The 27,647-nt window shown below is 40.6% G+C and overlaps 1 protein-coding gene across 4 annotated transcripts in view; it reads right to left on the bottom strand.

Moving 5' to 3' along the window:
• The window catches only part of LOC127382222 (SAM and SH3 domain-containing protein 1-like), a 555,361-nt gene that overhangs the window by 50,830 nt on the left and 476,884 nt on the right, over nt 1-27,647 (bottom strand). For 3 of the 4 annotated variants that reach the window (XM_051613541.1, XM_051613537.1, XM_051613540.1), the window contains 4 exons: nt 13,386-13,436; nt 13,225-13,274; nt 2,053-2,093; nt 436-522 (listed from right to left, as the gene is read on the bottom strand). In XM_051613541.1, coding sequence (XP_051469501.1) covers nt 436-522; nt 2,053-2,093; nt 13,225-13,274; nt 13,386-13,436 — 229 coding nt within the window. The remainder of the gene's footprint in view (nt 1-435; nt 523-2,052; nt 2,094-13,224; nt 13,275-13,385; nt 13,437-27,647) is intronic. The other variant, XM_051613538.1, reaches the window with a different exon arrangement.

The following is a 27,647-nucleotide window of genomic DNA, read 5'->3' as shown; positions in this document are numbered from 1 at the left end:
TTCCTTGTAGTGTCTTCTGCAACAAGAGGTTGGATTCAAGCCTAAAGCAACGAGTCAAAGTAATCAAATGTCACAGAAAGGAGAAACATCTCTCTAATTAAAACAGATTATGATTTCTCTTATCAAGTCAGGATCAGGGAAAAAAAAAAAAGCATCTTGTTCATTTACAGATATTACTTATAAATATATATCAATGGCATCACTTGGCATATGTGCCACCACTGACAGAACTGAAGGTGTCTCAGCCTCATGTAGATGCAGTCTCACAGAACATGACTTGTTTTTTGGAGCTGCGTCATCATGAACCAAACAAACCACACTTCCAGATCCACAACCCTCCAACTACCACACTGTTGCAAATGTATTTTACTGCTTTGTGAGGCTGGCTCCTTCTATTTTACATGGACAGTTTGTGTGTCCTTAAATAAGATTTACCTTTCGAAGTCTGCCTCATTAGTCCTTTCTGGTTCTTTCGGAAATTCTGCCAAAAAAACTTATTTTTCTTTTTCCAGTCTGCTTTCCCTAAAAGGAAAGTGGGAAGGGAGGATAAGGGGGAAGGGGAAAAGAATTTTAAAAAGAAACATTAATTAGCAAATGCTAGAGAAGCTTTCAGGCATTAAGTTATATTTTATAAGTCAAAAACAACAATAAAAAAACTCTCAATATCTCTGTTTTTCTTTATTTATTCTATACTAGAACTATGCTGATGTAGCTATTGCAGAGAAATGCACATTCTTTTATAAATGCCAGTGCTACAGAGGACTGAGATAAGGTAGTAACTTACATATTTGAATTATAAACAGAAAATATTTTACATTCATTTTGATATCTATTGAGTTGTTAATGTCAAGTTTTCAAGTGTTTTTGAAGTTTTTTGTTGGTTTATTCTCTTTAACTGAATCACAATTATGCAGCCTAAGCCACAACTCAGATAAATAATTTTCTAGTATGTGTGTGCATATCTATACATAAATACATCACATACATAAAATGCAGACACACATGCATAAAGATGCACACATTCTGCTACTTGGCATGAGAAATTTTATGAGATCATCAGCTACATCTGATTCTTGCTCTCAATATGCCCAGAGTGTACAATTAATATCAGATCTGCATATGGCTTGATGATTCAGAGTAAATAATTTGTTCTAAAAAAGAAATGCGATCTGGCTTAAGGTAGGGCATATAACTGTGCTCTGTTGAATTAACCAGGGCACATGCCATAAAGTTTATGCCATCTGCAAGAGAACACGCTGTGCCTGATCTGGCAGAAATGCTACTCCATCCTTCTGCTTTTGAAAAATTCAAAGGAACACAGTTTATACAGTACCACTGAGTTTCAGCATGTGACTACAGTATTTCAGATCTCACCCTAGAAGACCTAAAGCTGGATTTATTGACTCCCTGAAACACAGCTTAACATTAGTATGGAAATATCCCCAGAAAAAAAAAAAAAAAAAGAAGTAAAAATAAACAAGAAAAAAAACTCTCCCTTTTTAAAAATTTTTTTTTCTCTCCAGTGAGCAAAATAAAATTTGCCCAGAACTGATTTAGCTCTGCTAATAAGTTAAGAAAGCAGTAAGAACTAATTATAGTAAGCCTTAAAAAATAAGAAAGTGAAAGACAATGGAAAACAAACACACATCTAAGAATGTTGAATATTTCAGAAACAAAGGAAGAGACCTCTGTGTTACATCAACCAAAATAAAGATAATGCCAGTTATTTACTGGTGGTGGTAATTTTCAGAATACAAACAGATAGGCTAGCAGTGATCTAACATGCAGACGTTTGTAATTCAATATAACAAATCAAAAGATGCATATTTATCACATGACAAGGCTATCTGGGCAGTTTCAATGATCACTAAGACACTCAGCATCTAATTCTTAAGCAGTTGAGACTTGCCCTTCCCTTCCCCCCCAATGCACAAATGATGCTTACTTCTGCCTACATTGTGTTTACTCAGCTCTTCACATCCCAGCACAAGCAAAACTCAAAACCTGTTTAAGAATTCTATAGGAGTATAAAGTAAAATGAAATATACTGACCTACAGAGCCTTCTTCTGAACTTGATTTATGAATGGAGAGCCTAGGACAAAAAAAAAGAAGTGGACTTAGTGATGCAAGCTTCTCACATTTCATGGGAGCTGTCTGATTACAGTAAATTATAGTTTCCAAACAATACATCGTGAGGTGTTTTCCTTTTTCTTCCCAACACAGCAAGTTGGAAACAAAAACTGAACCCTGTGGTCTGACCACAGTAACTGAATTCCTCTCTTAAGCATGCCTTTTATGACCAGCATAGAAAAACATACTGACAGAAACCTATGATTAGGCAAAGGAGTCTAGCTATCCCTCAGAAAGAAAAACAACAAAACCAAACACCTTTTCAGATACTTTCCCCCTTTCCATTTGCAAAACATTAATTTGGCTACCTTAGAAACTGTAGCACTGGGATGCAGCATTTATCTGTTTAACAGTTGAAGGCCTATTTGTTTTTTATCTAAAAATGCTTTATAAATACACACCCATTAAACCTTCAGAAGCCACTGTGTGGAAGAGAGGAGCAGAGATTTTTTTTAAAGACAAGGTGAAGACAGCTTGTCCAGACCCTGTGAAGGGCAACCATAGATGACTGGAGATGACAGCTTCTTTCTCCTGATTCCTATTTGTGTGCTTTCCCACCAGTGCACACTCCTTTCCACAAAAGCTAGCTGGACAGACTTATTTTTAACAGAACATGGACCTCACAAATTACCCACTAAACAGTAAGTAAATCTTTTGTTCTCAGTCTTTATGTTCATTGAACTAGTTTTCCATAATGGATTCCAACTCTGTGCCAACAGTTCATTGCAGGATCTCTTGATGTGACATCACCCCCCTTTGCTGCCTTTTCTTCTGTCTGTATAAATGGAGCTTAAAGGAATCACCAAATCTTGTGCATTTCTTTGAAGCCTTCCTAATGGGGATCACTGTTTCGCCAAGCCAGTGAAATGACTTCTGCCAGCTTGAAGAGCTTTGCTGGATGCTCCAAGTGCAAACTGCACTACTGCAGAACAGACACGCAGAACGGAAACACGCGCACCCCAGCATAGCCGGAAGACCTCCAGCCAAATCGTTCCTTGAATGAGGCCATATAACAATACACGCATGCCATCCTCCAGTTGCTGTCGGCAGTGTCTGCACAGGCTCCTTGCGTTTTCTTAGACCCTCCAGAAGAGGGCAATGAAGAGTTTTTGATCAATTCAGTAAACCACTTAAAGGAAATCTGAGTTCAAGCCAGTTCAGTTTCGAAGATGTAAGCAATTACTGGCCAGCGTTTTGTAAGCACAAAAAACCCATGCTCATCAATTTGCAAATACATCATTAAAGGGGAAATGAGACAGTATGAAGTTTCAGTTTGATTTAGAATTCATTGAGACAAGGGGGTTTGGCACAGTGAAGCCCTCAAAGCAAACTCCTTCAACCTCAGCCTGATTAGAAATGTAATCCAGTGCAAACCGGAAATCGATTGAAGCAAACAAATTCCAGATTTTTAGTGCACCAGGTGGAGGGAGACATTTACTGTTTTCCTTGCTGGTAAACTTTACCCCTAAAGGGGAAAAGTTAATGATATAGGTGATGTGCCACCTAATGCTTAGTTGTTAAGAAGCCTGAATAACAAATGCAGGAGAAAAACACAAACTCCGTACACTCTGTGTAAAAACTCCCCAAAAAACAGTGTCAAAATGTAAAGACTTCCAACAGGGCTAGGATTTCATACAGACACTTAAAAATAAAGTTGTCAGTCAGCATTTTTCTAAATAAAGGTAAATCAGATAAAAAGGATGTTGACTTGCATATGGTGACAACCAAGAAAACAGAAAGGCAAGTTCTGTTGGAAGTGACAGAATCAATCCACTCCATGTTTTGCACTCAAGCATACACCTCACTCTTCAAGTAGTTACTCTGTTTATCTTAAACAAATGTAGTATCCATTAAATGCAGCAAATCACCATCCTTAGAAAATTAAATCTGTTAACGATCAGAACTTCGCCTCACTAGTGAAATCAGCCTTGAAATGGAGAGAGAGACTCCTGCGCTCTTCAGCCTCCATAACCATTTTAATCCTTTTCTTCTCCTGCACAGTTGCCAACAAGGATGCAAGTAGCAGGTGTCGCAGCAATGCTTGTGATGTGGACATCTGTTCACTGGGAATTAGCCTGAGGCCTCCAGCTCATCACACACTGGCCTCCAAAAAAGGGGAAGAGCAGTAGGAGCAAAATTCTGACACGCCTGAGCTAGAGGGGGTGAGAATCCAAGCAGGCCACTCTCTCATTTATAACTGATTTAAGAGCTAAGCTAAGTTTCATCAGAGGATGCAAATTGCCAGTTATAATTTCATGCATTCCCTAAAGAAGAAATCTTCCATGCCTGCACTGACCTTGAAAATGCTAACAGCTGGTCTGAAGAGATGGAAATGCTGACAAAACCTACCACATATAGCCTGATAAGGCACTCACTTTTTAGTTCCACCAGACAACTCTGATGCTTAAAAATCCTCAGTGAAATCAATCTACCGTTTTACTTCCTAGATGTCTGGTGAAAAATTCCAGAGTACCTCAGAGTTGCTGTATGCTTGATTTGCCAATTACACTCCCTAACTCTGTTAAATCTGCAGCTTCTCTCTGAACGTGCACTGAAAATTATTTGTGTTCTTCCATTCACAGACTGATAACTTGTACTGAAAGTTAATGATGCAGTGATACTTGGCAGAAGTTTCAGCACTGCGAGTCTGAAAGGGAGCCAAATGCCATTACTCCACCATAGAGGCCTTAATTTTAAGCACTGAACGGGTAAATTAGGTTATGGTAGGGGAATTTAGGTTATAGTTGGACTTGATGATCTTCACGGTCCCTTCCAACCAGGATGATTCTATGATTCTACTTTTGTTGTGGCCTGATGTACAATTTCATTAGCAAGCTTCTACATTAAATGTACACAGCATATAGCAGAAGAAAGGTATGGGTATATGATCAGATAAGAAGGAAGAAAAAAAGATTTATGGCCAGAGGGAAGGATACTTTCTTATCAACCTATAATCTCTGGAAGCAAGCTGCAGAAGGGATTTTAATCCATTAATCTCACAAATTCAAAACCATCCTTAGGCTGATACATCAGGCCTCTTGGAGCCAAAATGGAATCTGGAGCAGGAATTAGCTGATTAGAAAGACTGGCTTAACAGAATTTGACTTTACATTCAAGACTAAAATGTGCAAGTACACAACCAGGACTGACACAAAAGTCAGTCTTTCAAACACTGGAGGTTTTCAAATGACCAACTGAAAAAGGATGATTGGGGAAAAACACAACATGTTCATCCTAAAAGGCATAAGCATGGGAAATTCCAATGGCAGTACAAAGAATGAATAGATATGGGAATAGCTGTACAACCATCATTACTCATGCTTAAAAGAGACAAATTCAAACCAGAAGTGGTAAAGAGAAAAGCTGTTAGAACAGTCAGGAAACCAGAGAGCTTATCTTATGAGACAAAGGTAGAAAAGCTTTGCCTGTTCAGTCTGTCAAAATTAAAAGCTGCAAGAAAATTAATTTATTGTCCATTAATAAATCAGGCACAGGAACAAGTAGACATAAGCTGGAAATAAATTAGAAAAGAGAAGTTAAGATTTCCTAACTATTTGGACAAACTTTGAAAGGGAGGGCAGGTTGAAAAACTAATTAACTACTTTTAAGAGGGTGCTTGAAAGATAGAGACAAGACTAGATGTGTTTGACCAGAAAGATCTGGATATGAGGACTGCCTCTGGAGGGCATTTTTTGTTCTTCTTTTGCAGCCTGTGGGTTTTGTATGAACAATGGCAAAACAGTCTTTGAATTTTTCTGTAAAAGTGCTGCAGTGGGGATGACCTTGCTATATCTAAGTAATCCCTTCCTTTTATAAATTTGCACTTGAATCCTGGAGGTGGGCTCCAAAACTTGGAGCACCAGAAAGAACCAATGTGCACATTTGCATTATAAGCCAACTGAGACTGTATCTGATTATTACGATAGGTTTTAATTAGACTGCATTGAGCTACCAGGCTACAGCTTTCCCTACTAACTCTGGATTGATTCTGATCTGAGATAGACAAACAGCGAGGCTTATCTTGCATACAGAGTGGCTGATTTTACAAGAGACACAGTCATACATGCCCTGAGATGTGGATGTGCTGGTACACCGCAGAACCGGGAGAGGAAACAAATGACACCATGTGCTGCTTTCATGAATGCGCCTGTTGATTTTTGAAAGCTCATCATTCTCAAATCAGAACAAACATGGGCACTAAGAATGAGAGGATTTCTGATGGGTTTTTGTTTCAACAGTAAGTATTTTAAATGCAGATGTGCTTTAACACATGGCCACATCTCATTTATGGACCATAAAATCCACAGGTGCATAGCACCATCTGATAATTAAACCACTACTGTTACGATCTTCAATAAACTGATAGTGGCCCTCTTATTCTTTCTCAATGACTATTTATAGCCCATTGAGGAAAATACTTTGGATGCATTTTCAATCTACAAATATTATGAACGTTTATAGTAGTAAATAAACCAATGCAAAAGCCCACACTGGCTCCACTGCAAAGCCATTTGGTTGTCCATGTGCACTAGAAATGGCCCAGCCACATAATTAGCTTGAAAAACTGACAGACTTGTAACTGCTCCTGACTGAATACAAAGTAATTTATCTAACCAGAGCCAGCAGAGGGAAGAAAACAGGCCTTTGGTATTTTTATCAAATTTGCATGAACCTGAAGAGAAAGCAGGCCTGCAAGGTTCTGACCTTGCTTGCACCAGTGTGAGAAAGGGATGGAAAGCAAAGACATTTCATTCAATTATCTTCTCATTAGGTTTCCATAGCAATGGCTCTTTAAGCAGGTCAAAACTTTCTCAGTGGAAACAAACACTGAGCTGCTTATAGGCCGTGCATGTGTATGTGTATTTTCTATCACCACCAGCATGGAAGCCACCACATTGGTCCCACAGGCTTGGTCTGGTGACTGGGCAGCAGGCAGATGCGCTATGTCACATATTTAATAACAAAACAGTGGGTCTCAGACAAGAGAGAGATAATTGCCAGCTAAAAACCCTTAGACAGCAAAGAGCTGGGCCCAATGTACCACATGCAATGTTCTGTGTGCGTTGCTCACTACGCGCTGTGTCGACGAGCTGCGACAAGTTGGGCTTTCTTGTGAAAGGCGCCCTTCATGCTTCCTTGTACAAAATTACCAGGCTTGAAATCTTCATCCAGCTGCTCAAAGGCTCCCTCCTCACGTGTCCCGGGGTGGCGTTTGGCTGGCCTCTGGCTCCCATTGTGTGAGTTATTGTGGGAGTTTCCTGCCCTACTTCTCTTGAGGAGGCTGTTTAAAGGCAGCATGAATAATTTGGCTTTGACTAAATCAGTCCTCAAACAAGTGAAAACATGGCTGTACACATTCACTGATTCTTTTTGATTCCTGCAAGCACAGGGTATTAAAAAAAAAAAAAGGTATCTTAAACGCAGACAACTCAAGTACAGTAAGTTCTTACTTTTTCTTCCTCCAGTATTCCCTTCCATTTTTAAACTACACAAAAGGATCCATTTATGCTGTTAGTAATTAAGTGCAGCCTTTAGCATGCTTGGTTTGGGGAATTTGTCTTCTGCTTTGCTCTTCCCAGTTTCTGTCCTCTCTCTGCCTTATGCCCTTATCAGACCTGTGCTGCCATTTCTTTGCAGATGAGCTTACATATACCTGCCAAAGTTTATGTGGGCACCTGGAGAAGTTGCCAAAATCAAACATTATAGAATTTAAGCCCACCCCCTAAATGACCTGGAGAGATAATTTATTAACCTCCAGCATTCAAAGCTGCACCTGAAGTTCTGATGCTGCAGGGGATGAAGATTAGGAAATCTAGTGTTAAAAACTGATGGCAAAGGCCAGCAGGTTAGTGTACCAAAGGGGGCAGAATTGAGGCTTGCACGAACCCTTTTGCAAAACAAAAGCCATTTTAAAAGAGACTGCTGCTTTCAGCCAAAATCATCGTGGAAGATAGGGACACTGAACTGCAGGCATTCTCCAAGCCTTAGGCTGATTCAGAGTTCAAGCTTACACTACAGGGCAGTGAACAGCTTTACTATGGCACATCTATTGCAGAAAATCCTTTAAAACCAATTCAGTCAATAGTTTCTCTTGCAGAGATAATAGCACACAGATAGCCACTTTTGCTGTGGTCTCACTGGTTGCCTGCTAACAACCTCAGAGAAAATCTTAAGGCCTGAGCAGCCTACAACTCCTCCTCTGACATTCCCAACAAGCCATCAGGGATCTGGCCAAACTGTATAAATTCCATCTGTGCAGGGCTCAGTTTAAGATTGTCCATCCTGCACACACAGAGAGGATGACAAAGACATTCACTCTCAGAGCAGCTGAGGCAGGGAGTTGAGGACACAGCTGCCAGAGGCACAGCAGCTCCCCCATGCCAGGGGAATGCAAAGCCCCCAAGCAATGCTCCCCTCGGCTGCCTGCACCTCACATGTGTTTGCTTTTCTCCAGCACCTTCTGCTCAATGAGTCTATTTCTGCTTATCTTCCGGCTCTGGCAGAGTCTGGGGGTTTAGATGCTCAGGATCACAGGGTTGAGAACACTTAAACTGTACTGTGCCACAGGCTGAGGAGTACAGCAGGATGAGTTGTGGCATTTAATATGAAGGATGACCGTTCACTTGGTCAGGAATGTGCCTGAGTGGTACAGCTCAAGAAACAACAGGTAATTCATGTAGGAGGAGACAACTGGTAACACCCACTGCCACGTGAAAGTGATGGGAATGCCTGTGAAACACCAGATACAGGCACAACTGCTACTAGACCTATGCGTTGTTCTTTGCCCTTCCTTCCTATAGCAGCTGCAAAGAAAAAAAAGTATATAGGAGTGACTGTCCCTCATCCTATCTGTATGTAGTGCTCTTCGGTCTCTCCCACTTCCTTCTTTTTCCTGGCAGTTCTCTGATGAACCACATTTGAAACTTGCCCAGAGGCCACTAGAGTGAACATTGACAGAAAACAGATTTCCCAGGAGAGAAAATGCACAACTTCCCCTCTGCAACATCCCCAGTTCTTCTAAAAACAGGATGAGAGTCAGGATGCAGAAGCTTGAGTTCAGGGGACTGGGTTTAACCTGGATTTCCTGGCAAACATGCAGAGCTCATCAGTTTGTCGTGTAGACTTGAATGCTCAAAAATGGGAACAGACTAAAAGTTGGATTACATTGTTTTAAATGCTCTGTTTACAATTATGAGAAAACCCTGCTCAGTCCCCATGCCTGAGTAAACATCCTTGGGGTGTTGCCATCACTAGGAAATAATAGGGATTGTATATACAATACATCCCCAGATCAACATGGTATGGAGACAAAGAAGCAACAGAAACTGCTATGAACACATTTACTGCATGTTTGTTACATTGATTATTCTTCTAGCAAAAGCAAAAGTCAGCATGCGCATACAGGAGAACCTGCACATATGGGGAGATTTTTGTTTAAAATTAATACTACCACTGTTGAAGACACTGTTGACACTTTGCTTAACATACACTGAGAATCTGCGAAGTTATGCTACCACCACAGCTGACAGCACAACTGCAGTTTAAAAGATGGGAATCTTGGAAAGGGCAGAGGAGAAAGGAATTTGTTATTAAGAGACGAAAGTTACAAATACCTCATTCCATGCTTTGCATTATTTGCTGAATATTGTATTACTCTGAAGCCTGCCCAACTGGTTCAATTTACAGAAGAAACTCCAGTATGGCCAAAAAATCAGAGCAATTGTGAGGCAAAGCTTGAACAAACACGACTGTTTTCTGTTGTTTACAGATAGCTTTTCAGGCTACATCAGTACCCTTGCTGTTACTCATATAAATCTCAGAGACCTTTGCTACAACAAAGATTTTCCTCTCTTTGTCAGAACCAACTGAATGAAAACCACCTCTGGCAGGGCATTTATAATGCAGAGTAGATTTGTATGTGCAGTCCTTTTTGTAGCTTCATCTAATTAACATGAACAGAGTTGTCAGCAACAGAGGAAGGTAGTATTGCCCAAATACCTTTTGGAGGAACAATGACTTGAAGGGACAAACAACTCTGCCTTCAGACTCATTTAACCTCTTTTGTCTCCCTCCAGGAACTATGGCTGCTCTTCTGTGTCACAGCACATGAGTTCCTACATAGGTATTTGTTGAGCAACTTGTTGGACTAAGGGCACTGACTAATTTCACACTGGCTTTCAACAGATTGGACAGCAGGCTTAGTAAGACTCAAGGCAAGACTGAACATACATTGCTTGTCCACACTAACAGAATTTTTTCCTACCACGGAGCACCAAGGCTAATCTGTTTTCAGTGTGGTGCACAGTGGTGCCTGTCAGGCTCTCGTCAGTTGCATCAGAGAAAAGGAAAACCAACCAGATTAAAACAAACATGGCTTCTTCCAGACTCTGTCAAAGCTTCTTTCTGTCTGGAATCTCTCTATTCTGGGAAATAAACAACTGTCCAGGTGTGTTATTTTAAAACTTTAGACCTTGGTAGCTTTAATCTGAGGGCTGTGCAGGCAGCAGCGCTGGGCAAGGGAGCTACCAAGAGCGACCATGCTCCAAGCTGGCTACCGGCTTTATCCAGCCTATCCCAGCTTTTACTTTCTGAACTAACCTGCTCAGAACACCAGACCAGAAACAACTCACCATCCCCTCAGAAAATGTTGGTATTTTCAGTTTGTAGAAATACAGCTCTTTCTTGAGCAAGCTTTTCTTTTGCTTTGGAGGAATACTCAAAACAACAAATTTATCAGCTCCTAAAAATCTGGATGGCTATTTTGGGACAAATCTTTCCTTTGCCTTTGTGAATATGAGAAACCAGTGCACATCTGCATCAAGTTTCAAATTTGGCAAACTGGAGTCTTCTCATAACAATACAAGTTCTGTAAAAGGTATATCCCGTATCTTTCACGCAGCATGAAGAGGCCACAAAAGCAGTGGGACCAAAGGGACCACCCTTCCTGTCTCATAACATGCTCACACAGTAAATTCAGATGAAAGCCATAAACTAAATACTGAACACAAAAAAATTCCTCCAGAGCCAACATGCCGTCCTCCCTTGACAAACATAAAATTCAACATGTTAATAGCATGTGCAGATATATTGGATGGACTTGAAGTCATTTTCCTGCAGATCAATGATATAAACTCTGTCTCCCTGGAAGAGGCATTCCTGTGACAATTTAGTCCCCCAAGCTAGAGGGATGGAACCAGCATTGATGTGGCAAGCTGTCACTAGCAGTCACAGGCCTGGATAATTTCAGTACGGAATAATTTGCATGGTATGGAGTAGATATAATTTATTATTTTCAACATCTTGTCCAATTAACATGCATCACATGGCCTTGTTTCTTACTGCACAAATATTTTACACAATCTGCCTTGTGCTGGTTTCATATATCTGATCTAGTTAATCATGTACACATTTCAGCTGACAGACAATCCTCAAACAGGACACCTTCATTCTTGAAAGGTCCACAAAAAACACAGGTCCCTTCCATATGAACTAAGATAATGAAGTTAATTTCCTTTCAGTGAGGTAAATGGGCTCTTTCAGAATAGAGCCACACAGAAGATGTTTTTATAGATACTGTCTTCCCACTCAGTTATTTGTGGTACAACACCTACAAAGAAACACATTTTAGGAAACTGGCTAGAACTTGTAAAAGGAGTTTATGCCTAGCTGTGTGCTGTCCTCCTGCGAGATCTTTATCTCATTATTTCCTGAGATGGGATGATATTTACCCATGGGGAAAGTGCTTTGAGACTGACAGAAATGCATTACGATTATAGGATAACCTTGGAGGCTTACTTTCCAGATTACAGTTCTCAATGTTCCTATTCACTTGGCACTTTTGGTTTCATTATAATGTTAGACAGGCTTGTATCCTTGAAGAAAACTTCTCCCTGATTCAATATTCAAAGTTCTACTTTTAAACTCTCAGCCTTCTAGGCTTTCTCTGTTAACAACATGTAATACGGGGGCAATGACAGGACCCAATGTAAAAATCATCTTACTTGTCTTAAGTTTTTTGAAAATCAGCATTTAACTGAAGCACACCATAGCTGCTTTCTCTGTAAGCAATTAAGAGAAACAAGGCACCTCTAAAGGATAATTTATTGCTTTCCAAGATCTTAAGCATGAAACAGCTTTCAGAAGGAAAAGCTCCTAAGTAGCTGTTCCCTACCATACACCTGACTTTAACATGGTCAATGCTCAGGCATGTCCAATACCCTTCATCCACCACAGCTCCTTCTGGGACTAACACTCCTACTGAACTAGCAAGGGCAGCAATAGTCCAGTTTTGAATCACTAGAAGATACTCAAACGTGGGACTGTAAAAACCTTATGAAAGCACATCACATCTTAACTGTATTCCACATACTCCCTCTGAAATAGTCCAGCTGGCATTGCCCCATGAAATGCAGGCAATTGGAAGTACAGTGTCAGTTGTATTCATGCACTGCTGCACGTTACCCTTAGCAGCAAGGATCCAAGATCTTGGGATCAAAGGAAGGAGGCACAGAAAACAAGCACACACACTGCTGCAGGAGGTGACAGTAAACAGAAACCCCCTCATTCCTCACAGAGAGGTTTTATCAAGGATTGCTAAAATTAAAGCTCCTTTTAACTTGGTTTGAATTACTTCATTCCTTTGGCACCTTATTCAAAAGAACAGTTACAAACCCAGGAGCGCACAGGAAAAGGAAAGTGGTTTAAGTTTGTAACTCTCCCTTCCTCTCTCCTATCTCTTCAGGGCTACATTTAGCTCTAGTCACAGACAACTATTCTTTAAGTAGGTTTAAATTGCAGAGAACCTGAAATCAATGATGTTCCTCAGAAACGACTACCAGTCATATTGGTGTATGCACACCTCAAGTGCTCACAGAAGAGAGAAAAATATAACCCTTTCTTGAACTGAAAACCTAAATAATAAAAGGCCAAAAGAGAATGAGAGAAGGAACATGTTCCAAAACAGGTTTCACTAACAGGAGCTGGATCTGAAATCTTGAAACACCAATACAATACAAAATTAATTTACTTCAATGAAAAAGAAAACACACCAAATCCCCCTCCCTCCTTTCTCACCTCCTGAGTCTTTCACTTACTTTCTTTCAGAGTCGGGTGTTGATGCCGTGCTGCTGAGACCAAGTGACTCCTGAAAGAGAAGACACAGCAGTGACAGCGAACATGAGAGCAACTTTCACCCAACTTATGGAGCATACCAAATTAAAGAACAAACAAAATTGGATGATCAAGAAGTGCTAACCTCAATCTGGGATCGCAGCTGTAGAGATGTGGAGCTGGCATCAGGTTTCTCCTAAAACAGAACAGATGTCAGGTTAATGAAATATCCAGACATTAGAAAGAAGAAATCTAAAGGGGAGAAAAAGGAAAGGAGAACCAGTAAGAGAACCAAGGACTACCTCAAAGCCATGCAAATGGGAAACATTAACCTCTCCAGAACAAACTACTTTCAGAAAAAAATCTTAAATACGCCAGTAAAATGGCTTATTCCATCCTTATTACTGGAGAATTTAGGTAATTTAGAATTACTGGAGAAGAAGGTAAAATTGCCAGACAGAAGTAGCTAAAAAGAAAATAGAAAGAGGGCTATGTTATTTCACTAGATCATCACACATTACTTTAGATAACTTTAAGTGCAATTTCAAAAAAGCTACTTTCAGGAAGAACACACAGTGAAAACCTGACATTAAAAGAGCATTCTCTGAGCTAAAAATACTGAGAAGATTCAGATACCTTTCAGCAAGGCCTGTTTCTCACACGGAAATTTGTCAGCAGGACACAATTCCTTCAAACATCTAGTACTTAACCATGACCAGGACCTGGTCATCCAGAGTCCCTTTGCAGTCAATGGAAAGAGTCAGGAACTCTTACAAAACAACATGCCTGACAGGTTTCAGCTCCCTCAAGTTAGATGAGGCGAGTTCCACTGGTGGTATCTAATTTAAGTCTGCAAGCCAGCTGCCTAAAAGGCACATACTATTAACAAGTCTAGCTGCAGTCAGTGGGAAAACTCCAATTAGAATGGAGAAAGAAATTATAGTTGCTAGTACTGACAACTACACTTCGCTGGTTGCATGTGAAACCATGGGGGAACCTACTTACAGTCATTCTGTTCATGCAATCCTCAGCCTACATGTAAGTCTCTTATCTCTGTGAAATGGCACTTCCTATGCCCTTTGTTTACAGAAAGGGTGACAAAATGTTCTCAAGATTTAATACAAAAAAGAAAACCAGACACAGTTTTCTGGAAACACAGTTTTTTTGATACTAAACAGGAAATGAACACTGAATGCCATGAAGCAGTGTTGGATTAGTCTGCCCAGAAAGTCTGGAAGATCTAGAGTAGAGAGGAGCCTACTCTACAGTCACAGGACTGAGTCGGCTTGCACTGCTGGCCATGGCAGCCAGCAGGGCATAGGATGGATCATGGCCATGTTCTTGCTAATAAATAAGGCTGACATAGGCTCATTGCCCAACTGGGGGATTTTGCCTGACCGTGCATGGTCTGCATGTCTGTTTCTGCTAATTTTATATAATAGAAAAGGAACTGAAGTCCTTGAGTGGAAGTCAGCATGAACAGGCAACCCCATTCTCCTCCTGATAGATCCAACAGGACTCCTCTACTCAAGCAGAAGCTGGACCAAGCCCAGGGAAATTCCACAGATGTTCACAGATCAGGGAAGTCAAATTAGCTATTTGGCAACAGGCATCCCTCTCCTTCTGCATTAGCTCCATCAAAATGGAATCCAATTAAGTTTTGCATCTGGAAAAGTCTGCAGACACATTGCTGCGAATCTTCCTCAGGCACTCTCCCACCCCCACCTAGCAGTCCATAAAGAGGGAGAGACAAGCCCCATTCTCTGAACACTTCCTGTTCACAAGCACCTCACTTGCCCACACACTGCTGCACAGGTGAAAAAGGGAGCATTTTACCAGCTATTCCAGCTTAAAGTTTCACACAGCCAGTCAGGAGAATCCATCATGTCTCCAACGTCTCATTTCTGATTATTTATCTGTTGCCTTAAAAAAGTACGTGCTGCAAGTGTTTGGTGGGTTTTGGTGTTTTTTGTGTTGGTTTTTTTGTTTGTTTGGGTTTTTTGTTTTGTTTTGTTTTAAAATATGCTAGTTTTTAGAAACTATCTGCTCCCAGGGCTTATAGGAGTCTTTTGCCTGAGCAGTTGCTCATTAAGTCATAGCCTGAGATTGCAATTAGATGGAAAGTTACTACTTTCAGCCTAAAACTATTCAGCTGAACAGCCAGCTGCAAACCCCACAGAATAAAATCCTAAAAAAGCTGATTGCATTTGCTTTCTCTTTTCTCATTTACTGTCCAGCCTAGCCTATCACAGAACAGGAGCAGTTTTAAAGGATCAAGATTACTATGGAGGACAGAAGCAAGGACAACTCTTCTCTCCTTCCTCTAAAGCTCTACTTTGTAATGCTGGAATGCAAAACACCTGACAGTCCTATACTGTTGTGATTAGCAGAATGATATTTCTCCTATTGCTATTAGACAAACAAAGGAAAATACTAAGGATGGCACTACTCTTGTCTGAACTCCTGGCATAGATCTAGAACACAACTGAGAGAACTTTCAACAGCCTTGAGCAACTATTCATTTAGGTTAAAATCCACTAAAACTCACATTAAAATCCACAAGTTGGGTTGACTTTAATCCAATAGGGACTGGACTTTTTTATACCAAGGGCTAATTCTAGAAGTTTGAGCAAATGTTGTAGCATTAGCACACTCTCAGGCACCCTATACCATCTTTCAAAACATGTTTTCAAAGACGTGTTTCATGAAAGTACATCTTTCACCCTTCTCAACCAAATCTTAAACATTAAGTAGAGGAGAGCTTGGATTTATACAAACAGCCACTGCAGTAACAGACATCCCTCGCCTGCATTTCCAGGACTCTGGTCTAGACAAAGCAGATATCAGAGTGATAGGTATTTTGTTCTAGCAGTCTACTGCCCTCCATGCATGCCCATAAAGCTTGTCTGAGGTGTACCAGACATTCAAGACACCTGCACACTATGCAGTGTGCCCGAGTCACCCAGACAGCGTCGGTGCACGCTGCAAACATCCAACACATTGTTAAATCATAGCAACTACGATCTGAAGATTCTGGAAAAACTGGGATATTAATAAATTGTATCTAACCCCCAAGGAGCACAGAAGAGAGAGTGCAAACAGTGGCTTAGCACCAGCTTGTGCAGTTCCCCTCGAGGTCCAAGGTTAGTGCAGCACAGAATCTCAACTACTGATAATAAAGCCAGAGGCAGGTGTTAAAAATTAGTAATGCTAATATCCTGTAGAGTGGAGCCCACTGAATTTAATCTAGCATCATAAAGCCACCTACAGTTGATTTTAAACAATCTCAATTTGCAGAAACATTTTCTTCTCCCAGCCTTAAAGCCATATTCTTATCAGTCCTATTTCCTTCCTGTCTCCTCCTTTACCCAAAGCTGACGCCATAATGGGGACAGCTGCAGGATGAGGCCCCAAGGTCCAGGCTGAAACTAAGATCCAACAGCCAAAGAAAGGGAAGGTCTACAGGCGTTGTGCTGCCCAGGTACTGCCTTGTATCACCAACCCTTCTGCACTGTGGGTGCTGCAGAAAGCGAATGCAGAGACAAACAGGCTTGGGAGCTCTGATGCACAAGTGCAAATCACCAAAGTGCTTTTTACAAATCTCTCATTTTGAAAGAAAATGTGAGTTGTAAGCTTCACAAGCAGGACTTGTGGCTTATGCTTCAGGCCTCAAGATGTTTGCCTCAGGGCTCAAGAAAGAAACTTCTTCACAGGTAGCTTTTCTTCTTACTTTGCACAGTGCAATTTATGTGATCATTTGGATACACTTTCTTTTCAAATTATTGCAGGCTTCTAAATAGTGTGATTTTGGTTTTATATACTACCTTCCCTTATAAAAATCTTGAAAACAGTTTTACAATCATTTATGAGCTAAGCTTGAAAAACGCATATGGGAAGAAATCACAAAATACACAGTGAAGAAGCTGGAAACTAATTTACTGACTGGAATGGCAGGTTTTAAATTCATGAGAGACTTTTCCCCTTGTGATAACTTCAGTTCAGTTGTTTTGTATGTAAGATAACAGATAAGGGACATGGCCTATCTGAAGGCGTTGCTGTTCTGCCCCTGAAATGCACAAGCATGGACAGATGAGCATTGAAAAAGAAACTGGGTACCCAGAGTAGAACTCATACATTCTAGGTGAATGCCTGTCTTTTAATCACCTAAACATTAAGATTCATTTATGCTCCGCACCACAACTTAAGTCAGTTTAGGAAATTATATTCATTGAATGAATCCCTTCTAATTAAAAATTTATGAACTTCTTCACAGTTTCTGCCACAGGAGCTGTACAAATTTGAATTATAAATTTAAACACTCCTCTGCAGATCCCAAGACAGGATTAATCTCACTGTGCAGAGAGCAACTGTGCAAAGTGAGACTCGGCTGAGTGGTGGGAAAATCCTGTGGCATAACCAGTGGAAAAAAGAAATGGGTAAAATGTTAATACACTTTAAAAGATTTTTATGAAACCATTTTAGCAGGTCTAAAGGCACCTACAGTAGAAAACTTCCAAGAGAAAATTCTGCCAGTGCCTTTCCCCAAACATTTTCCCTGGTTGCTCTGATCACACACAGCATATTCTAGTCTAGCTTTTGAAATGATTAAACAAAGATATATCTGAAGGATAGTCAGAGCACCAAAGGTCTCTAAGAGTTTGCTTTACTTTGAAAGCAATCATTCTAGCTGGTGTCCTCTACCACATACCATAGTTTAGCATCTACAGAGGTTTTGGAGAAGGTGATGGGAAGCCCTTGTGCAGAGACTGGGCAGGTACGCAGGTGCATAAATGGAAACTGTCTACAAGTCACTAGCTCTGAGTCACAGGTAAAGAAATAAAAAAGATCTATCCCTGTGGCAACCACCTCAGCAAGCATTTGAGGGAATTAAGCACCTCAGCGAGTTCCCAGTGGTATAGATTAGTAAAAGTCCCATTTTGAGCCTCAAAGCCTCTGCACCAACCTCTTAGCTGTTTCAGTGAAGAGTAAAGGCTTTTCTGCTCCATTACTCTTGCACGTTAGAGCCAGAGCTGACACATGCTAAATGGTAATATCCTGCAGCAGCAGCAGCAAACCTCTGGAGTAAGGAAATGAGCTATGCAGGACAAATGGGGGGGGGGGGGAAAAAAAAAAAAAAAAAAAAAAAGAATTTCAAACAAGAAATACTTCTACACATGAAACAGCAGCCTAAGTGTCTTGGTGCCTCATACAGCAGTGCAGACATAGGTACACACTTAGCGTAACTACTGATTAAATGCAGCTTCAGAGAGAACATGCTGCTACAGCACTCAATTGCCTGCTTTTAGTATTAGGTAGGGAAGAAATATCATGCCTCCCAGCTTGACACAAATGCTGGAATCTATCGAACATAACATGTCATGGGGGGGAATGTTTGACACTTTCCTGTCTGCCAGCAATACAAACTGAAAGGGTTTTTTTTGCCCATCTCGAATACATTGCATTCAACACTAATGCTGGAAGCCACAGGGGATGAAAAACATTCTGTGATGATTTTGAAAAATGTAATTCGTTAGCAATTACAAAGAAACTGCAGCTTTAGTAAAGCTCTGTAAAAATGAAAAGTGAGGCAGTGATAACTCATAAATCCATTTGTAACAAATGGGGACCGAATCCAGCAAAATTACAACACAAAGACAAAAAACACCAGCAATAGGTTTAAGAGAAAGGAGAAGTCGATATGGGAATATAGCACTCTGCAGTGGGGAAATCACATACCTTCTGATCAATTTTCCAAACAAGATGAAGGAAGCCTAGAACTATGGTAGCTGTCCTTGTGCTAAAAACGTATTAATATAGAGGTGTACAAATGTGATTGGGACACAGCAGGTCTTTGATTGATGTATCTTACATCCATTACTCAAGTGGTAAAACAGTACAGTGCTCTTGTGCTGGCATAACTGCAGCTATACTCAAGCTCTTGCTGGTATTAAATAGGACTGGTAAGTCCTGTCATTTTTGCCTAAAGCTCCTGAGGTCTGCCAGCATTAACTTTTACCATACAGGTAAGGCCAAAAAGAAGTTTTGTGAGGTGAAATAATGGAAGAAAACAGTGTGAATGACATGGGTTTCCAGTGAGAACCTGAAGATAGAGCGCGGCATCAGGAAGAGCGGCGGTATTTCAGAGGGATGGAAACAAACAAACAAACACACAAAAACCTCAACATATCAAGAATGGGTAAATGCAAAGCTGGAGAGTGCTCAGGATGTGACGTAGGTGAGGGAGGCATGAGGCAAAGCCCAACCAGACACTGCCTAAAGCAAGGGGCCTTTCTTCTGCAGGAGCTGGCAATGGGCCTGGGGAAGAGTTGCCACTTCCCCTAGGGAGAGGATTTTGGCTTATAGGAAAATAACACAAGGGAGAAAATAAATGAACAAACAATTTTTTGTTACAGTGTACTGTGGAGCAGGAACAGCCTGGTCAGCCAGGGACAGTGTCCTCTCTCAGCTGTTGGTCCTCCAGCAAGGACAGCTACAGCTGCAAGTAGCTACCTTGACCTCATCCACTACCTGAACCAATAGTCTCAAGTAATGAGGAAGTCAGCATCTCTGTGAACCACACACCCCCCACACCGCTTTCCTGGAACTGCCAGGCCAGGAGGTTGGAGTGGGTTTGAAGTGTAGCACTCACAGCATCACCAATAAGATGAAAATAATTATGAATAGCTCCCTGCCTTGAAAGCCATGGCAGAATATGCCAAATTTCTTTCTAAATATCAGTGGTCCCGGATCTGTTTGTTTGTGCTCTTAAACTCAGAACACTAATTCTTCAGGTTCAGTGATGTTTGCCATTTTGCTCTGAAGTTTTTCAGACCTCACTGATTTTTCATTTACATGCATGCACAGCTGTACTACATTTGCATTAAATTTATTTGCCATTTTCTCAATTTCTCTTTTCAATACTTTCAAGATCAACAAAAGCTGTATTACATTTTTGACATCCAGCAAGGAAAGACAAAGGGAAGCCCAGGCTCAGACCAATGCCTTCAGGAAACTTCTACAGCTGTGCTACAAGACCTTTCAAACAGACCTATCATGGAATCACAGGATAACAACACAGGTCCACTGTATGTTGTATTTGAATTGATACTGTATTTGTGCATCTACAAGGCCAAAACCCATGCCCCCAGCATGTGAAATTTCATATGATCTATACTGCAAATGAATAGAAGCTTTCATGCTGAATCAGTCAATACACTCAAGTCTCAGAGATTCTTGTGAAATGCGTTGTTATCGTAACACTCATTTTTACAAGTGCGCTCCCTTTCACATCACCATTTATTGTGCTAGCTGATATTTAAAAACTCCGTATTATTTTCACTTCCTGTTGTGCCAAATAATAAGCTGTCAATGAATTATTCAGAAGATCTATAGCAGAAAACAGGAACTACAGTTGACTTGGAGTTACTAAGACCTTAAAAACCCTGGTGAAATTCAAGAGTAAGGCACTGCTCATTAAGCAATCCGCAAAGTTGTTGGTTTTTGTATTACCACAGGTGCACGGGGTACCCGCAATGAAGTTCCTTATTTCAGGGGGGAAAAAACAAACAACAAAACAATTTTGCATTAATTTCATTCTGGGAAAGTAGAGATTTGTTTGTTAAAAATAAGACAGACAAAAAAAAAAAAAGTTATCTAGTGGAAAACAAAGGATTTTCTTTTAGTTAAAATTTTTCCCTGACTTTTAAAGTGTTTTGTTTTTTTTTTCCAATTTATGTCAAGCTGATAAACTGCAATGCATTTTTTGTCAGCAAGTTACATCATTACAGTCACTGTAATGCACAGACTGGCTACAGCAGTAAAATTAAGACACTTCTCACCATCTCATTTACTTGAGACTTCTCACATTACAGAGACTCAAAGCGAAAACAAAATAAATATGGAAGAGATTCATCTCTTTTTGTTTAATCTTTCAGCTGCACTGGGCAAAATAAAAATTCAGAACTTGATAGCATCATGAGCAGTGGAAGAAAAACACCAGTTCATTGAGGAATCTGGCACCACTGTTTTTGCTAAAACTGCTACCCTTTGGGCTGTCTCTTGCTGCTATCAGGCCATGCTTTTCAGAACTCATGACCTCCTCCTGGCTTCATATGCCTCCAGGAAAATCTGCACCTACATCCAAGTTTCCAGTTTTAAGAAGTCTGTTTGTATAGAAGTACATACATCTTCTCTGATTTTTTTCTTTTAAACATTAAATTGAACCTTCCGGAATAGGACTACTACCTTTATTTAATTAAGAAAAATCTACTAGATATAAGACTTTGAAACATCCAGCACAGAATTTCTGAAAATTTTAGTGCACTGCTCAAGAAATGGATTTTGCTTTTTAATTTTTCAGAGAAGAGAAAGAATCAAGTAGAAAACAGGTAAGAGGCCACAAAACCATGTAACACAGAGTGAAGTTGAGCCAGAACCTGGCACACATTATCCCACATCCTCAACAAATGTTCTTATAATGACACTACGCCTACATGCACATTTACTGGTTTTCTCATCTTTCCATGAATAAATTAAAAGTCTCCTGTTGCATCCTTCCATGCAAGAAGAATTACGTCAAAACTTCAAATATTTGGGCAAAATGGATTCTTGCTTTCCAACTGAATGTAAAACTGTACCTCTGTTTTCCTCTTTCAGAGGTTAAAACTATCAATAGCTGCAAGCCCCAAAAATGCAGACACCGTGAACCCAGGCGTCTTGTTAGCAAAAAGTCTTGCAGTTCTAGCTTTCAATCCATCAATTCTCAGCATTTTAGATTTAGCAGGCCTTTTCTGCTGATTTGCACTTTAATGTTTTTGATCCAGTTTAGTTCCCCTTTAGTGACTCCATAATTCCGTGAGAACCCAGTCAGAAAGCTGTAACAACATGGTATGACATGCTGTGTATTTCATCACTTGTAAGTATGGAAGGCTGGTAGGGTTTGACCCTAATTTCAGCTGCTCTGACAGTAGAAACAGCAGGACTACAGATCAGAAGAGACTTGGAAAAACTTTCTATCAGACAAACTTGTGTCATCATATGGGAACTTAATCTTTGTTAACATTTTCTACTACAACAAATTTATTATGAAAACCAGTTTATTTCAGAATTGTTTTTAAGATGACACACTTGAAGCAGGAAAGAAACTGGTTATACTGGGAAAAGATGCTATATGTTTGGTTGGGGCTTTTTTTAACCTGACTTTTATAACCATTTAAGAAGCAGAATCAATGTCTAGCTTGAAATCAAACTGGTTTTGTTTACTGTGTAGGTATGTGAAACTGAGTATGTGAAAACTAAGATGGCTAATGCAAATTCATTCCCTAGAGCTAGGCACTGAACTGCTCACTCTCAACCTGCATAAATGCACTCCAGGGCATGGGAGGTGAGGGAAGAGAGACAAAGGTGGCTAGTTGGATGCTAACTTCAAAGTCTCCTAGAAAGTGAGGGAGACCATAAATTGCTAGTCTGTATTTATTCATCCTCCCTTCAAAAACTGCCTTTGATACAGAAACTTCCACTCTTTAGCTTTGAAACTGAAGTCTAGATTTGATACATGCTTTGGGCCAAATCCTTACTTATTTAAGTCTTCAGGACTGGCCATGACATGAGGATTATTATCAAACTGAATTTCAAATCATCTCTGACGCACTCTATTGTATTTTTAGGCCCAAAGAAGACATGCAAAATTGTTCCCATCAGAGGGAAAAATTACCATTGAAGGCCATTATACCATATTACACAACTCTGTGTATTTACAAAGAATATGCACAGCAACCTTGTTTGATAATACTAAGAAGCAATTATTGCCTTCCACATATTCATGACGTAATTCTGTATCTACAAAAATATTGATAGAAATATTCTTCATTTTCTATTTACATTAAAAGTAAGGCTGGACTAGAAACGCTTTTGCTGCAGATGAGTAGTTAACAGTAATGGCCCCACATGGTGACGCAGCAAATGGAAGCTGTGCTCTCAGGGCTTACTGCTGCAGCAAATTTTGCTCTGAAGGTAATGGTGTGACAGTGACATCTGACAGCTCCAACAATAATCAGCACAACTGCTGGTAAGGGGTTAAATTAAAGGCTTCAATCACACCATTAACAGCTCTCTCTCTTGGGCCTGGATCCAACCCAGCTGCAGAGCTTCAGCCAGTTCTTGCAAAGCTCAGCTGTTCTGCTGAAAAGCACAAGTGGGCTCCTGCCGCACAGCAGCACTTGGGGTAGGAAGTGAGTTTTGCCTTGGCACACCAGCCAGACAGCAGAAAAGTGGTTAATACAGGTTTCTGTGATTCTTAAATGGCAACAAATCTGAATTGTGCGGATACATCAAACAGTTGTAAAACGCTCATCCCTTCCTTTGTTCAAAGCGGAAGGTTGAGAGACTTTCCCCAGAGGAAGATGGTGGGGACCAGAGCTCTCTTCCAAGGGCCACAGCAGGCTCCTGGTGAGATCAGGAGTGTGAGATCCAGGGGCTAACTCCCACTCTCTCTAGCCTCCTCCCGCTGCTTTCAGGCTAGTGCCAGGCAGTGCACAATTTTGCCTTGTGGTATTTTTATGCAGTTATCCCACCACAGGGTCTTTTCCAAACAAAAGCCAATTGCTGAATGATGAACTAACCTAGTTTGGAGAATGTCTGCAGAGAAAAAATAATTATGACACTGTTACATGCTGCTTACAGAGAAAGTGTTTGAACCTCAGCAAAGAGCCATCCTTCAGTAATGTCAGACAACTCAGACCTGTGGAATCTGCAAAGAAACCTGCCACTTCTCCTCCAAGCAAATGATCTGCAATTATCACCCACAACTACTCGCCAGAGAATTAGTAGTGCTCAAGTATAGCCACACAAATTATTCTCTCACTGTCCTGACTTGAGCCAGGATAGAACCAATTTTCTTTCTAGTTATTTTACTTTTCAATTAAGACTCTTCTAAGTAGCTGCACTTGCTGAAATTGATGACATTTTTCAGTCAGTGATAATACTCCATGTTTATAGCTACTACTAGATAATGGTATGCAGAACCAAGGCCAGTGTTTGTTTCTGCTGAACATCTTATGCTCTGGAAACAGAAGGGAGTACAGGCGTCACACCTGTGACCCTTCAGTGGGGAGGAGAGGACCCGACGGGTGACCAAAATTCACCAAACAAGTACTCCATCCCATGCGCATCACACTCAGTATAAATCTGAGGGACCCAGTGTCCTGGAAGGAGTCTGTCCATTTTTCTGCCTTTGATCCTGATCTGTGTGTTCCCAAATCTGTGTGTTCCTGTATCCAGCTCCCATCTGCCACAGACTCCAGGAGCCAAGCCCAGAACTTTCCTAGGGCCTACCCTGGGAACATATTCTCCCTGCACAGTCAGACCACATATTCACAATTCAGCCACTCAGACCATTTTATTTCTGAAGTGGCAACTACAATGAGCTTCTTCCCAAGTTCTAGTTGCAACTTCAGCCTTTCTCTCCACCAGGCTGTGGGTCACGCTTCACTTTAAGAAGGACACACAGAATTGGCAAAGCACAAATAACTGAAGCACAAGTGCAGAGCAGACTTGCACTCCAAGAGCCACCCACAGTTTTTCAGTGATGCAATGTATACAGTAGCACATACAGTTCATTCCAGCAAAGCCTGTACAGCTTTGTACTCCCTGCCTCATGCACCTTCTTATTCACCCTATCCAGCAGCACCATATTTTACAAGTAAAGGAGTCTTGCAGTCACAGTTAATTTAATTATTGAATTAAAAATGCTGGCATGCATTGCTTTGAATTTCTTTAACTTGTCTTCTAAACACAGAAAACATGAAAGAGGGCCCTCAGCCCCTAGTAACTATGTCTGTTTGGAGGTCCATTCAAAGCCCAGCCCCTTTGCTAATAGCACTGAACAGCATACAGGCTATGCAGCAGCACAGGAGTTGGCCATGTGTTACAAGGATACCATGATGAACTAGGTAAAACTAGCAAATTATGTGAGTATCCCTCACCTGTACTGCTTCAGAGGAGCTTCAGCCCTCCACAGGCCTTAGCAGAAATATAAAACTAGGTAACTGAAAGGAGGTCACTTACCACTGTAAATGCAAGAGGCCACCTAGAGCAAGCATGCTCCACATTAACCCAGATGATTTAAGAACAGTATAAAGGCCATCTTTTAGCATCTTGATGCAGAAACTTGTGGCTTCATCATGACTCCTACTTCATACAACTAAAGCTTCCTAATAATATTCTAAAGAGGTGTGTACATTGAATGGAAATAGACCAAAAACAACCAACCAAAAACCCAGGGGATAAATTAAATATTATGGGCAAATAAATAACAAGACTAGAAGTGACAAATAAAATGTTGACAGCTGGGATGTATGGGCAATAAGACAGAGAGCAAAGCAGACTGTATGTTGCAGTCCTCAAGGTAAGAAAGTCTTGAGCCCAACCTCATCCTGGAGATATATACAATAGCTAGAATAAAGAATAATCAGCAAAATCATTAAAAACTCCAACCAATTGCACAAACTCCTCAAAAAAAAGGCAGTAGCAAAGGTATAGAAGAAACATATAACTCACAAACATCTAGGAAGCCAGACCTACAAGCCCAGAGACACTGGTGCCCCTTAATAACACTGCAGTATTGCTATGAGTGATAGTAACTCTCAATTTCAATCTAAACCAAATGGCAGTCAAAAGCTTTAGACTGGGGAAAAAAATCTATTGAAGTCAAATAATTTCAGTTAATAATCTGCTGCCAAGTGCTTTCAATGCTGCTTTGTCATTGCTGGCAAGCCCGTGGAGCAAGCGCACTGCAAGCTGCCTGCTGCACCAAGCTATGGGTTTGCTGTGGGAAGGGAGCGTGCTGTGTCTTGTCTCCTCTTCCCTCCAGCAAATACGACTCACGCACGCAAAACCCGGCGAACAAATGACCAAGCACCCTGTCTTTGCAAATGTCTTTGTGTAAGCATTATGACTCAGTTTGCTGGTAGGCCCTCCAACTAAATTAATTTACTGTGGTAAGGAAAATACCAGCAAAGTAAAATTTAAGCTGTACAAACACCTGCAAGAGTTTCTAAATGCCTGGGTTTTCGCAGCCAAGACTTGCTTGTTTGGGCAGGTGCTGCCACTGTTGTGGGAGTGTCCACAGTCCAAATTCCTCTGCTTAGTTTTCAGAAGGGAAAGCTGTCCTGGCTTCTTGGAAACAAGTCTGCTCTAATCACAACAGCAACAAAATGTCTTGACTGAAAGCTGATTTTTTTTCCTTTCTGCTCTACCCTTGGTATCTTCATTTTTCTTCCAGGTTATGGCCTTAACAGGGTTTAACCAGCTCGAGGCTCTCATCAGTGTATACACCATTTCCTTCAAAGTTTTTCAGATCCAATTGTAGCCCAGACTACTCCTCAATAATATTATTTGTGTCTTATTCAAAGTTACATGTGCTCTGTAAATGCATTCCAAAAGATACAGAATGGATTTTCAATTACACAAGTTTTTGTTCAAAAAAGTGAAATAAAAATAGTACAGTAGTAGCTGAAACTACAGAACAATCTCCCATTTGTTACATTAGGCTTTCACAGATACCAACAGGTCCCATTATATGAATTTGATCAAGTATATTGCAATGTGCTCAGGGCACTCCTTACTTGCATAAAGAAACTGGTTTACGTACTTTCAGTGGCAAACTAGAAAGAGGCACACAGTTCATCAACATCAAGTTATCTTCACTGTCTTTCTAGCCTGCTCTTCATTTAGGTTATGTATGATCATTCTAATATGTAATTTTAATACAATCTGTCAGGGAATTGAAGGGTTAGGACAACAAAGCATTTAAGCCCATGCCTGCAATAGTACTTGTATGCTTAAGCATCTGCAAGTTCTTGCATGCTTTACTGGATGGACTCCTGAGCCCACAGGACAGGGTACAAGCAGTAAGAGAAGTTAGTAAATAACACAGGATACCTTTATTTTCCATTGCACAGAATTGCAGTTCCTGTAGAAACTGCAGCTTTCATGTTTCACAATGTGTAAGCTGCAGTTCCTATACAACTAACCAAGCCTTTATAGGATATACAGATCTTTTAATAAAAATCCGCAAAAAGACTAAATCACTCACTGTCCAAACATATCCAGAGGCTTCCCTTTGTCCCTCCCTTTCAGGGAGGAAGACAAGAGTGTGGAAACTAGTCGGAACTAGGAAAAGAGTGGGAGCTGCAACACTTTGACAGTTTCATTACTCCTCATAAATGCATGCAAATCCTCACACCCAGATATGCTCCAGCACTGAAACTCTCTGAGGGCTCCTATGACTGCTAAATTGCAAAGGCAGATGTAACACAATTTCTTAGATGTCAGAGACCTACTGGAACTCTGCACTTCAAAAACAGGTTCCAAATCTTGATGGAATTGCAATGCCAAGACTAGATTTGAA

The sequence above is a fragment of the Apus apus genome, chromosome 3 (genome assembly GCF_020740795.1).
Source record: "Apus apus isolate bApuApu2 chromosome 3, bApuApu2.pri.cur, whole genome shotgun sequence".
Taxonomy (NCBI): Eukaryota; Metazoa; Chordata; class Aves; order Apodiformes; family Apodidae; genus Apus; species Apus apus.
The sequence above is the reverse complement of the archived record's forward strand: the minus strand, read 5'-3'. Positions and strand labels throughout refer to the sequence as shown.